The 14,139-nt window shown below is 46.0% G+C and overlaps 1 protein-coding gene across 2 annotated transcripts; it reads right to left on the bottom strand.

Annotated features, from left to right (window-relative positions):
- Positions 1 to 264: 264 nt before the first annotated feature.
- Positions 265 to 13,791, bottom strand: GREM1 (gremlin 1, DAN family BMP antagonist). Of its 2 annotated transcripts, none has more exons than XM_045823502.1 (2): positions 13,609 to 13,791; positions 265 to 4,279 (listed from the first exon to the last, which is right to left on the bottom strand). In XM_045823502.1, the coding sequence occupies exons 1-2, from the start codon at positions 13,773 to 13,775 to the stop codon at positions 3,724 to 3,726; spliced, it is 723 nt and encodes a 240-aa protein (XP_045679458.1). In that variant the 5' UTR covers positions 13,776 to 13,791; the 3' UTR covers positions 265 to 3,723. The 2 variants fall into 2 exon arrangements, with proteins under 2 accessions (XP_045679458.1, XP_045679459.1); XM_045823503.1 differs by lacking the exon at positions 13,609 to 13,791 and adding an exon at positions 12,980 to 13,115.
- Between the last annotated feature and the right edge of the window lie 348 nt (positions 13,792 to 14,139).

Consider the following 14,139-nt stretch of genomic DNA (forward strand, 5'->3'; position numbering starts at 1 on the left):
GGGGAGGTGGGCCCGTTCCATTGCACACCAGCTTTCCCCTGCCTCTAAGTGCCACAGCCTGAGGGGTCCCACTGACATCAAGCAGGATCTGGAAGGTCCAGGTGGAAGAAATAAATTCCCTTTGAGGTCACAAGGGAATTGTTTTCCTCTCTCCATTCCCACAAGTGAATCCTTGCACCACCTCCACCCTGTGAACACTTCCAGTTCTCTCTCTCTCTCTCTCTCTCACACACACACACACACACACACACACACACACACAAAGAGAGAAGAGGTTCAATTTATTGATTGCTCTTTGGGAAAGGTTATAGAGAACATAATTTGAGTGAAATTACATTCTACTTACAGATTCATAAAACTTTAAACCAAATCAACTTCTATGATACTATCAAATCCCCTCTCATCCTCATACACAGCAAAGTACCTCAATCATAGTTTATATAATCCTCTCTTGTTTTTAAATGATTAAAGCAGACATAATACACAATGCAGTTGATATTAAATATCTTGAGAATGACAAATCAATAGACTACTTTCACTCTTAAGCATTAACTTGTCACTTATAAATGTTCTGCACATACATTTCTCATTTTAGACTTTCTCCTTAAAAGGACTTGTGAACTATTCACTATTATCTGCTATTTGTTTGTACACACACATCGTAAGTCTCCCAAAATAGCATTTAAAATTATTCTTAATATTGCCTCAGAAATGTTAACCTTTAAGGAACATTCAATTAAAAAAAATAAAAGCTCAGGTCTTGACTCTGTGGTGCACGTTCAGACATGTGAAGACCTCGTTATTTCCCGCTGACCAGGTAAAAGCGCCCCACAGCACACAGTGTGCCGGCCTCTTCTTTGCTCAACTCAAAGGGAGTCAAATAAAGGAGAAAACAAATGCTTGAAATCACAGTGACCAAAGGATTTGAATTAATAATTACATTAAATAACCATAACTTTTTGTTTAACTATTCACATTCCACACAGTGGAAATTATCCTTTCCTCCAGATTTTTCACTTACATTTTGAACTTTTTTGAAGAACTACAATAACAGAAGAAAAAAAATTACAGGTTTGCAAGATGTGTGTTTTAGGTGTTTTTCTCATCCAATGCCAAGCACAAAGTGTACATCATAAAATTCATATTTGGTGTTTGGCATTATTTTAATAGGAAAGATCAAGACTGCAAATATCTTGGCATTTAAAAACCATCCTACTGTAGTAATGAAAAAACATATCATCACATCATCGGTGACTCCAATACATTATGTAACAGACATGGCACTTCAATAAACGTTGGAAGACACACCGTGCTTGTGTTAATCTTAATATAGGCACAGTAAGAAAAGCAGGCAGTTCCTTCTTTGGCTAGTGCTGTGTTCTTAGGGCAGTTATGCTGATTGTCCCAGTGAAGTTCATTTTGAGGAAATTCTCTTTACTTCAGCCAAATTCGACTTAATGCAAGACTGTGGTCCACGCTACTAAAAGATTACTGCTGCCAACTTAAGTCATCTCTTTTTAAAATACAGTTGCATGCTTGTGGCAGAGTTAAAACAAGAGAAATTCAGTGTCGGCTGGTTCTGAATGTCTTTTTCCCCCTCTCTGGCATAGTTTTATATTTTCAGTTCCTCCCCCTCTCTCTTCCTCTCCCCCAACCCTCAAAATTCTGGCTTAGCATTTGCATGCTCAGTTAAATCCATTCTGTGCTGTACTGTTGGAGGATGCATATGACAGAAAGCTTTGGGGCAGAGGCATACAGTGTATATGAAATGCACTGGCAAAGTGTCTGCACAAATTCGCCTAGTGTAGTAGGACCATCAGTAGTGAGTTTAAAAGTTTTAAAATTAGACCCAATATTTTGGGTGTTCAAAATAACTTCTGCCTCAATGTATGGTTCCTGTTTAGTTGTTAATGGGAGAACACTGAACCAAAGCAAAAATAATATAAAAACAGCCTCTTTAGTTGCGTTGGATCTTTAAATGCTGGAGACCTAACGAGCAACTGAAACGTAAGTCAATGGTGTCTGTTTCCCATGTTACACATGACTTGGCTGGTGAGGCTGGGACGGTAGGAAGCAAAACTGTTGGGGGGAACAGGGGCAGTTTACATATAAAACCTCAGCTTGAAGAGAACAAGTTCGCCAAGCCCAAAATGCAGTATGGTTCACCCACACCACACTTTGGCCATTAGATAAATCCTAGGTAGGTACTGCCAGTAGCCCAAGTTCAATCAGAGGCCAGTCTCTACTGATAGAGTCTGAACAGTTCCAATGTTTTATGAATCCCACCAGCAGTAGGGAAACCGCTTAAGAAGCCAAATGCTCTGATTTCTTACTCAGAGTTTCCCACTAGACCCTCAGAGGACAAAGGAAGAAGAGGAAGTTATGGTCCTCATGTCTCCTTCCAGGCATTAACCTACTCCTTAGCCAGAGGCAATCTCCTTTATTTCCCTCCTCTCCAGCTCAAACTCGTATCAATGGCTAAAACAAAAAGACCCAAAACATACTAGCTAAAATGGAGCAGGCCCTAAACACTCTCCTCTTAGCCTGATTCTTCACTGTCAGGTACACGAAGCAGAGGCAGAATCTTTACAGCAAAAGGCTGTGGCTCTCACCAGCATCACACAGAAATAGTGAACTGGGGATGAGATGGTTAGAACCAAGCAAAAGAAATTAGGACCTTCTACTTACGAGGTCTTTGTTCCTTTCCTATCCCTGTGTAGGGGGTTCTGTACATCTACTGTCCACCTGAGGGGCAAAGCAGGAAGTGTCTGTTTTGGCTTAGCTCATTCATTTGGTTCTGAAACTACAGGGTCAGTATTTATGTTTTAAGTTTGTATTGGATTCCAACTAGTTTCAGCAAATCAGAGTGACAGCCAAGGTTAATGATTTTATTTTTTGCAATTTCATGTCTTCTCTGTTCACTTGGGTTCCATTAAATACCAGGAAAAAAAAACTTACTAACGCAGGGGTCTCACTGTGTTTTGGGGTTGGCCTTCGAAGACCCTGCACATCTCCCTAATGAATTCTGGTGGGTCCGAGTGGTCCTCACTTTCAACCCCTCTCTTCTCTCACTCCTCCACCTTTCTCACCCTTGTCTATACTGGCTTCCCCCAGAGTTTGAAGGGTCTTCCAAAAACGGGAAACACTTACACCCATGATCAAGTGAGGTAATTTAGAACCCCTGGCAAATAGGAGATTAGACTGAAATAGTCACTGAGATCCTAAAAAGGGGTCGACTATGAAAGGGAGGAGGAAGGCAGGAAGCAAGCACAGGTTGAGATACCTTTTCCAAGTCTTATACAGCACTAACACAGGTCTCTGGCCCTCGGAGCAGGCTCTTCTGTTAACATTCATCTAAAGAGAGATTCTGGTCCCCAGGAGGGCAGGCACATGGAAGACAAAGGCAGAAGCAGAGCTCAGCCCTATGCCTTTTAAATGTGCCTTGGGTGGAGTGGGCTTTCTGTGCCATCCCCTATGGAAGCAGATTCACTTAGGAAATGGGAAGTGCCCCTAGCAAAGACTGTGTTTCCTCTGGTGTCTGCAAACAGCCACAGGCACCTATACACACTCATGCACACAAACTAAGCACTAGCAGGTGCCTGTCAGGAGGCAGCTGGTGGTTCTTCCTGCCTCTAGGGTTAAGCCAAGTTCGAATCAGGTTGCTTTAGGTCTGGTTCTGGGCCTGCCTGGGCTGCATCCCTAGAACAGGCTGGGTGTCCAGGCTTAATCCAAATCGATAGAAATGCAACGACACTGCTTCACACGTGTCACCCTCTTCTTCTTGGTGGGTGGCTGTAGTTCGGGGCAGTTGAGGGTGACCATCATGGTGGTGAATTTCTTGGGCTTGCAGAAGGAGCAAGACTGGAAGGAGCCTTCCTCCTTCCGGATGTGCCTGGGGATGTAGAAGGAGTTGCACTGGCCATAGCAGAAGCGGTTGATGATGGTGCGGCTGTTGCAGCCCTCCTCATGGATGGTCTGCTTGAGCGGCTGGGTTTTGCACCAGTCTCGCTTCAGGTATTTGCGCTCGGTCACATGCAGGGCCTCCTGGCTGGACTCCAGCACCTCCTCCCCGGGCATGGCAGTGCCTCGCCCTTGGCCCCGCCCCCGGTTCCTGGAGCCAGGCTGCTGGGGAGACTGAGTCTGCTCAGAGTCGTTGTGCTGGGCCTTGTCTGGAGGGGGGATGGCGCCTTGGGACCCATTCTTTTTCCCTTCAGCAGCAGGCAGCAGGGTCCCCAAGAGGAGAAGCAGGGCTCCCACAGCGTAGGCGGTGCGGCTCATGCTAAAGGAAGGAAACAGAGAGGGAAGACATGAAAAATAGAGAAGTTAATTAATTAAAACACTAATATTGCTGTGTGCTGCATAATGCCATTTTGGTCAATAATGGACTGCAGATACAAAAAGTGGTCCTGGAAGATTATAGTGGAGCTAGAAATTCCCTTCTGCCTAGTGACTTTGTAGCCATCATCACGTCATAGCCCAATGAATTACTCACGTGTCTCAGGGGTGCTGGTGTGAACACACCTACTGTGTTGCCAGTGGTTTAAAAGGAGAGCACACACCATTATGCACAGCCCATCACAGTGATAGTGATACATGACTAAGTTACTGGTTTACGCATCTACTGTACTGTTCTTATTGTTAGAGTGCATTCCTTCTCCTTACAAAGAAAATGTTTGCTGTTAAACAACTTCACACATCTCATACTTACCATGTCTCTTGATTAAACCATTTTCCTTGTGCTTGATTTAATCTCATGTTGTTTTGTACGGTAACATGCTGTATGGGCATGTGCCCTAGGACCAATAGGTTGTGCCATAGGGCCTAGAGGTATAGCAGCCTAGACCATCTGTGCTCATGAACTCTGTGACGTTGGCCCACGGACCAAATCGCATCCTATATCCCACAGTTAAGCAGTGCTTATAATCACATCTAATACTTTATCAGGCACCTGTTAAACATTTTATGTGAAATATTTCATTTAGTTTCCACAGTATCTACCGTATTTTTCAGACCATAAGACACACCTAGGTTTTAGAGGAGGAAAGTAGGAAAAATATTTTGAAGTAAAAAATGTGGTAAAATATTTAATAACATAAACAACATAATACTTCACCAGTGTAAATGTAAACAGAACTCACCAGCAGCATTAACAACCATTATTCCTCCCAAATTTGGAGGGGGAAACCATGCGTCTTATAGTCCGAAAAATACGGTATGAATTGGTACTATCACTCCCACTACCTCCTGGCCCCAAGACTGTGAGGAAGCCTGCCCAAGGTCACACAGGGAGTACATCAGGATGTGAGCTCAGCCAGGGCCCATCTCTTCACCACCTGTGCCCCCACAGGAATTTCTTCCCGGCTTCTGACAATGGCTACATTTGATTTTGTATTATGGTCACTTACTATATCATTCTTTTAAAAAATTTCTTTATTCATCGATTTTAGGGAGAGAAAAGGAGAGAGAAACATTGATTTTTGTTGTGCCACTTATTTATGCATTCATTTGTTGATTCTTGTATATGTCCTGACCTGGAATCGAACCCACAACCTTGGAGTATTGAGAAGACACTCTAACCAACTAAGCAACCTGGCCAGGGCCCCTGCATTCATTCTCGTATTTGTCAATATTTAATAAGTTCCTACTATTTCAATGCCAGCTTACCTTGTATTACCTCGGGAAAACATTTTCTATCTTGCTTTATAGCAAAGAAAAATCAGCCTCACTGCCCAGAGGGCTTCACCTGCCAGAAAGGTCTCTCAGTCTTTCTCCCTAACCAGCCTCAGTGCTTCCTGAGCTGTGCCTCATTCACTTGGTTGGATACTTACGAGATGTTCACTGTCATCAGGCATCAGAAGGAAACTGGTGGGGGAGACCAGAAAGCACTTGACAGCAGGGAAAATGCTTCACAAGAAGAGCACCAGACCAAAAGTCATGACTGAATTTCTATTTGAAATGCTGGAGCAGCAACTTGCTATTTGACCTGAGGAAAATTCCATTACTTTTCAATAAATGACTTCATTTAAGCAAAGCTACAAAAACCCTATCTCCCCAGATAGGATGGTCAGATCAAACTTGATGTAAAAGTGAAAGCAATTTGAGAACTAACCAAATGTATGACAGCACTGCAGACAGAATGGACTGCTCCACCAGGAAGATCTCGTGACTCGTAGACTCCTGGACCCCTCACTTACTCTCACTTTTAAACTGAGGACAGATATTCATTATACCATTCTTTACACAGAAATATACATTTTCCTACGTTAAATGGTGAAATATGTCATTCACATATACATGGGTGTGTGTATAAAATTTAGAAGGCAGAAAATAGGCACAAGAGACCAGGTCTGTGTAAACATTTACATTAATATATGCCACAGGCACGCTGCATGCGCTGGAGACCGAGTTATGGGGGAGGGGTCTGGACTTAGATAAGAATGAAAACTGGAAACGGCATATAGACAATGACAAAAAAAAATTAAAAAGTGGGGGAGGCAGAGGGAAAACAGATGCCCCCCACCCCCCGAATAAAACAGTAAAGCAAGCATGGAGGGGGAAGAAATGAATGGACTAAGGCATGTAAATCAGAGAAGGTGAGGCAGAGAGAGAAGGAAGAGGAGGAGGAGTGGGAGAATAGTACTTTTAAAAGGAAGGTGCAAGAGAGAAGCATCATGTCCTGTGACAGAGCTTCTCAAACGTGACTGTGTGGGCAGTCTCTCGGGACGTCGTTAAAATGCAGATTCTGACTCAGGTGGTCTTCCTTTCCAGCAAGCTTTGAGTAGGAAGGCCTGTTGCCCTTGGAGCCATGGGGCACAGAGGGACTTATTAAAATGCGAAAGGACTTTCTTTTCCAGGAGAACAGTTTCAAATTCACAGCCTCCCTCAGTAGGCCATCATACCAAATCTGACCTGGACCCTGAAGCCTCGCCCTCCCCAGCCCCACCACGGTGTCCTGACTGACGTTCAGCACAGAGCTCTGACACACCCATTTCCCTGCTCTCTGCTGAGCACAATGTTACAGGTGATAACCACTAAGTGCAATTTAATAGTAACCTCATCACGCCCCGCCCGGAACTTTACAAGTGGGTACTATTAGCTAGTAGAGCAATTGCTTTTCAAAGACAAAGGCAGAGCAGGAATCTACATTCTTTAAGGGACATCCTCTGTATGTAAAGACCATGCAACCCTAAGGATCATGTCAAATTAAGATAATTAAATACTGAATGTAAAATATCCCTAAATGGCACCATCTTCCCAACATTAACCCAATACTTTTGGGCAAGTTCAAGTTTGGAGCTGATAATGTGACATTTAGCTCTCTGCTCTGACTGTAGACTCCCTGGCTTTTGTCAGTTTATGTTACAACATCCCTGTTCTTTAAACAGAGCCCTTTTGCCTCAACAACAAAAAAATTAATTCCCTTGTTTTGTCTTTTAAAAAATCACTCGTGAGAGAAGCTCAGTTATAAAACAGTGCTGATTTTCTCCAGAGACCGGAGAGCTTGAGCCGTGACAGTTCAGTCTCCTCAGCAAACACAGGGGCAGGCAAGAGTAGGTTTACAGTTGTAATACAAATAAATAATATAATAATTAATAAATAATGTAAGAACAAACTGTATCTTTTATGTACTCACAACCATAAATGTATTTTTGCCCAGTTTCTGCTATGTATTCAGTTCAGTGTCCACAGCCAGGATTTGAACTAAAGCAGTTTCTTTTCTCTCTCTCTCTTTCTTTCTTTCTTCTCAAATTGATCTCAGAGAAAGAGAGGAAGAGAGAGGAAGGGGAAAAACACGCACAGAAAGACATCAATTTGTTGTTCCACTTATTTATGCATTCATTGGTTGCTTCTTTTATGTGCTCTCTCCTAGGGTGGAACCCACAACCCCAGGACACTCTAACCAACTGAGCTACCCAGCCAGGGCAGTCTCTGCCCACTTCCAAGAGGGGCAGGTGAGACAGCCCTAGGCCTACACACAAGATCTTCCCCCATCCCTCCAGGACAATTCAGCCCTCCCTGAGTAAGAGGGTCAGAGCCATATCACAGAGGCCAATCTGAGACTGACTGGGAATGTGTGTTGACTGCATGTGACAAGGTCACATGGGAGGCCATCATCTCCCACAAACATCTATCTAAAGATGTCACTTTTTCCTACAGACCAACTTAGGGCCTTCTTTGTACTCAGCTTTTACTTCCTGGCATTTTCACATCTGTAATTAAACAAATACCTAATCCGAGAGTCACAAGGGCTTACTCATCACTTTATCCTCAGTGCCTGGCACACAGTAGGTGCCCTTAAATGAATGATTATTACAGACCACAATGATTTACAGAGTTCCCCTTCTCTGCCTTTTAAAACACCTTTCCACAGACCAAGGAGCAGCACAGCCAATCGAGATCCTTTTGTTCTCTCCCTCAGTGCAGCGAACTCCTTCCAGTCTCTCTCGGTAAACCCCAAACAGCCGCCTCTTTTTACCTGATCCCACGTGGAATGCTGTGGGTTTTATTTTCTAATTGAAGCTATTGTCTTCACTGTGACAGAAACCAACAATAAAGTTGAAAATTGGTCAATTGTGGTTTTCAGTTTTAGTTTGGACAGACTTCCTATGGGAGCATGTGAACTCCATAAGCCAAAGGGATCTAGAATGACAGGCTATTTTTTTGTTTTTAATAAGAAAAGTAAATTTGTCTCCAAATAAGATTTATTGGATGTGGAAAATATTATAAAATGGTTTCTCATTTATAAAAAGCCTACTCTTCAAAGATCTTCAGCATTAATTGTGAGGTTTTGGAGTTCTTAAACCTTATTAACGAGTTATTCGGAGAGGAGTGAAAACCACCTTCTGGAATCTCAATCAACAGAGACCTCAGCTTCTTAGTGAACAGCAGTGCTCTGAAGGACTCTGCTTATTCCCCATGAGTAGAGTGAGGGGGGTGAGCACTGGATAGCACCACTGTCCTATCAAGTCATTGTGGTCAATCCCCCAGCCTCCCTCCACACCAAAGTGGCCTCGATGACTCAGTGAAGAACATAGGACTGTTTTGCTCTTGAAATCCCACTTGTACAGCCATCGAATGAGCTGCACTTTGTAAATATCCTAGCCATGGAGGAAATCAAGAAGATGTGAATTCCTTAAAGACAATTTTTTTCCAAATCAACACTGCCCCATTATCAAAAGTCAACCCAAATGCTAATCCACATTTAGGTTCCTATGAATTATCATCCATGTCCAACTACGAGCTGCAAACATTTTTGGTGATTTGCATTCATGAAACGGCCCACACATGTCATTAAATTAAGACTGCAAGTTGTTGATCCAAAGTGTGTCATGACACCCAAAGACCTCCCTTAATTTTCCTTTACAGACAGCATTCTTCCTTTCAAACCCTGCCTTAATTTCCCCTTAATGCATTTCTCCTCCAAGTGATGGGATCATATTGTCATGGTGAACTTTCTCTGCTCCTGTTCCCCAGCAGCAAGACCCGTCCCCCGCCACCATCTTTTTCCCCTTGATGACTGCCTCCCATCCCTCCACTCCACTTGTCCCAGAGGATACAGATCCTCTCAAAGCAGGTCTTCTTTACCTGATGCCTTCCTCCACGTTTCCCTTAGTGATCAAGGGCAAGCGTCTGCATGTGAGCTAGACCAGATTGACCACCTCTCTCCTGTGTGGGTCATGGTGATTCATTCTAGTCTTCACAAGACTTGACAATATGCCATCTGAGGAATCAAAATCAAAAATGCTATGTATGACCTGTTTCCAGTGTTCTTGGTGTCTTTGGGAAAATTTAGGTCAGTTCCTTTCCACCCTCTTCTTGCTGTATTTCTCATTTTAGCTAACTGACCTGCTTAACATCAGTTAAATGGAGTGTTCAGTGGGAATTACAGTGAAGAGGAATGGTCACCAAGCTGGACGTCTGTGCCTCAATGCCTGATCAATTCCTCCTGGTGATTAAAGTTTTAGAAAGACATTCAACAGTCATGGCATCAAATTTTTCTCCCAACATAAAAAAATAATGGAACTACCAGCAACTACTCAAGTGCAAGCCGGATCTGAAAATACCCTACTCCTTTTTCTCAGGACTAAATCTTTGACAGGGGCAAGGTTATTTTTATTTTGATCTTTCTTTTAAAAAGATGATCAACTTTTAGAAATTAAGGAAAGAATTTAAGAATAGACTGAGATGAATGGTTTTTTCCAGGCAAGCTGTATAAGAAGAGGCGGCATCTGGCAAACTAGGGGACCGTGAAGTCTCATCCTGCACATGTTGCAAGTCCCCTCACCACAGCCTCCTTATCTTGAACCTCATTCAGGCTAAATCAGGCTGGGGCCTAAGATCGCATAGGCCAGAGGAAAGACCACCTAAGTTAGGCATCCCAGGAGCTCTAAGCTCATAGGAGGGTGTGTGTGTGTGTGTGTGTGTGTGTGTGTGTGTGTGTGTGAAGGTAATGATTGTATAGAATTCTTGTGGTCAACAGGAAATAAGTTAGAAAGTAATAAATATTAAATGTTGACAGAGTAGCATGATGAAGAGACAGCCAAGTTACACGTTCTGTTTTGTAGTAAAAGATGTATGTGTGTCCCCATGAGAGTGGGATTTAGGATTTAATTTCAGAACCACCTTGTAATATATCCTGGTGCTGGAGAATCTTACTCCCTCTCCCAATACACCGCTGATAATGAGAGTCACCTATATTTTTTAAACCCTTACTACACCAGGTAATTATGCTAAATTCTGAGCAAATCTTATTTATTTTCCACAACAAGATATGAGATAGAGAATATTGTCTTTATTTTACCAATCAGGGAATCCATATTCAGAAGTTAGGAATCTGCCCAAGGTCAAACAGCTCCCAAGTAGGAGAGCCCAGGTTGGAGTCCAGTTCCATCTAGCGCTCAAACACGTGTCCTTAACCATTGGGCTGTGGACACCTAGCACAGCTTTAACAAAGGACATGGGGACTTGTTTCTAATGCAAGAAAGTTTGAAGAATACCTTAAACTCAAATAATTACCTTTTTTATCTTCATGTTCCCTGTGGAGAAAATTCCTCATCTCAGGAATTATTGTTGGACTTTGCTTTTCAAAGAGCACATGTTAAAATGAAAGAAAATTCCTTGCAGATGTATGACATGGGCTGGTAAGACTGCCTGATCTGTGCCTTCCAGTGGATGCTCCAGTCACCTCTCCTACCTCCTCCCATACTCCTCTCCATGAAAGGCCCAGGTTTACCTGTTCTTAACTCTGTTCTGGGACATGCTCCACAGCACTGCTGTTGTTGGGAGAGGGGTGTGTGGCATACAAGTTCTTGGAGTTATATCACCTTTAATATTGAAGACTGGGGGCTTCAGTTTAGAGACAAGGCAGGCAGGCAATTCTCCTTCAGAGATGCATTAAGCTTCTCTGAAACTTCATTAAGCTTCTACTCTTGCCTGGATAACCAAGCACTCACCTAAAGACTGTTAGCCAACTTGGATTCCCTATAGATCATGAGTTACTAAAACATTTCATTCAACATGAACTTTAAGAAAATAGGAAACCTGTGAAATTACAAAGTTTAGAAAAGACTTTAATTTCTAACTGACCCAGGGGTTAAACACACACACACACACACACAGGAAGTGAGTGAGTGAGAGAGAGAGAGAGAGAGAGACACCATGGAACTAAAGAACCCTGAAATCAGTTAACCATCGGAGAGTGCAATTTATTCAGTGACAGTAATCAAATTACTTACTGTTGTAGACCTGGGTGTGCCAGGGAGGAGAGGATAATCCGTAGTTTTCTTGAGATCCTCCCCTCATTGCTTTAAAAAGTCAACCCCTTCAAGTCCGTTTGCCCCCCCGCCCCCCACTTCCAGAAAAAAAAAAAAAGAAAAAGAAGGAAGAGGAGAGGGAGCTGGAAAGTCCTGGGGAGAAAGAAGACTCCTCACCCTGGGATGGGGTTATCTTAACCTCTTCTCTTCTATTTATTTAAGTTGTGTAACAGCCAGAAGGAAGCCACTACTCAGGGTCCCTGGGACAGTTTAAATCCCTGGTGACCCACTTAACACGATATATTATTTTAATCAACTCTTGTCCTGGTAACATCTCGAAGGGGAACATAAACAGAGGCGTACACCGCTTGGATCTGCACTTTCCAGCAGGAGATCTAATTACCTACCCATGGTCGCCTCTCTGCCCTTCTACCATTTTTTAAGAGATTTTAACCCCTAACGTTGAGGTTATATTTCTGCCTAAAAGAGCCTGGGTTCGGAGGCGGCGGGGGAACAGAAGGCGGCAACCGAGTTCAACTGGGAAGGACAGTCAGGCCAGCTGTGGGTGCGCGGGAAGAGCTTTATTGCAAAGCCTGAGTCACCTCCAGTCTGCCCCCCGCTTTGCCCAGGGACCGTCACTGTTAGTGCGGAGAAAAGCCAGGCTGGGGCGCCCGCAAGGCAGAGCTGGGATCCGAAGATAATGCCAAGCCAACACGGGGGTGAGTCTGTACTTCCCAAGTCTAACGTCTACAGATGACTGTGGCAGACGAGGTGACAGCCCCGAAGCCCCGAAGCCCCGAAGCCCCGAAGCCCCGAAGCCCCTGCCCTTGCTCCGAGACTGCAGAGAGGTCAGCGGTGTGAAGTAGGAGGCAGGAGAGGGTGAAGGACGACCTGGGCGTCGGAGCCGGTGACCAGCCTCCGGCCGACAGTCCCGCGTGGCCCGTCGCTAGCGAGGATCAGCTAGACGCCGCGAGGTGGGGGGCTCTAGCCAACAAACTAAGGGGTACCCGCGAAAGTGGTACCCGACGGGTTGTCACTGCTGGAGTGAGTCTGGACGTCGGAGGTTCAGTCCAGGCGCGCCTGGGATGGAGAAAAGCCTAAAACAGGGAAGCGAGTGCCCACGAGTGCGCAACCAGCACGTGGGTGCATGCGGTGTGAGTTTTAGGGCCCTCTGGAATCCGCATTGGGGACCAAGAGCCCCGCTCTTGCGCCAGTCTCCATCTCACCTTGAAGATGGGCAAATGGTCCCAATCGCTGATTCTCCCGATCGATCCTCCAGCTCACGGTAGAATCATTAACAGCACTCCGATGGGAGCCCCGAGGGGTAGCCTAGACCCAGCGCCCCGCCTCAAATACATGGGTCCCTCTCAATGTAACTTGCCCCGCAGTCTGCTGCGGAGCTGCAGGTCCCCACTGCTTCCGCTCACTAGCCCTCTGCTCGCGCTCCAGCCGCGGGGGGCTCCGTGCCCTTGCAGTGCAGGCGTGGTTGGCGCCGCAGCTGTTACGCGCACTGGGAGCGCGTTAGTGGGGCTCTTGGTGCGGGGTGTGGGGTGTGGGGTGTGGGGTGGAAATGCAATGCGGGGCCTTTGCTCTAGCTCTTGATATCCTCTTTCCCAGCCTTTCCCTTTAAACCGTACAAGGTGAGATCATGGCAGCCACAACCTTGGCAGGAACGACCCCGCAAAGGTTGTCCATGGTTCATCCCAGAAAACCACAAGGCCTCGGTCCCTCCGCAAGGCTGGCTGCCGCGCATCTGCACCGACCAGAACGCAAGAGTCGTTCTTCAAAGCTCTGCGCGCACGCAAACGCACACGCACACGCAAACGCACACCCGGACCCGCGCCTCCGCGCTCACCTGTCAATGCGGCGAGTAGTTGCGGCCGGCGCTCTCGACGCGTGGCGCGGTGTACGGCCGCGGCCCGAGGCGCCCGGCCTCGGTGCGGGGTCAGCGGGACAGAGAATAGCGCGCTGGCTGCACACTGGGTCGCCCGGTCCGCGGACGGCGCACCGAGTGCGGGGCATCGCGCCGTCTCGGGTTTAAAAGCCGGCGGCCGAGCGCGGCGCCGAGGGCCGCGCCTCTCCATTGGCCGAGCGCCGCCGCCGCCGCCGCCGCGGGACCCGCTATCCGCCCCCTTTCCCGGTACTGCCCCCGCCCCCGGCACCCCGCCTGCCTCCCCGCGGGGTCCCCTCTCCGCCCGCCTCGCCTCTTTGTCTGCTCCCCCCGCCCAGGCCGACTGGGAGAGGTCACCCCAGGGAACCGCGACTGGAATGCACAGCAAATCACATTTTCCGCTCCCGTTGGAGGGGGAAGCACTGGAGGAAATCCCCCCCGGGCTCCCGGCCCCTCATTCCTCCTCCGCCCCGGGCCCGGGCTTTTCTCTCACCG

This window comes from Phyllostomus hastatus, unplaced genomic scaffold (genome assembly GCF_019186645.2).
Source record: "Phyllostomus hastatus isolate PE091 unplaced genomic scaffold, TTU_PhHast_1.1 phas_scaffold_501, whole genome shotgun sequence".
NCBI classification, from domain to species: Eukaryota; Metazoa; Chordata; class Mammalia; order Chiroptera; family Phyllostomidae; genus Phyllostomus; species Phyllostomus hastatus.

What these genes read in the sequence shown, in the direction of transcription:
- GREM1 (XM_045823502.1), bottom strand. Translation starts at nt 13,775, where the DNA reads ATGCCCCGCACTCGGTGCGCCGTCCGCGGACCGGGCGACCCAGTGTGC. An exon ending in ACTACTCGCCGCATTGACAG is followed by an intron (nt 4,280 to 13,608) that starts GTGAGCGCGGAG and finishes TCCTTCCTTTAG; the next exon opens with CATGAGCCGCACCGCCTACG.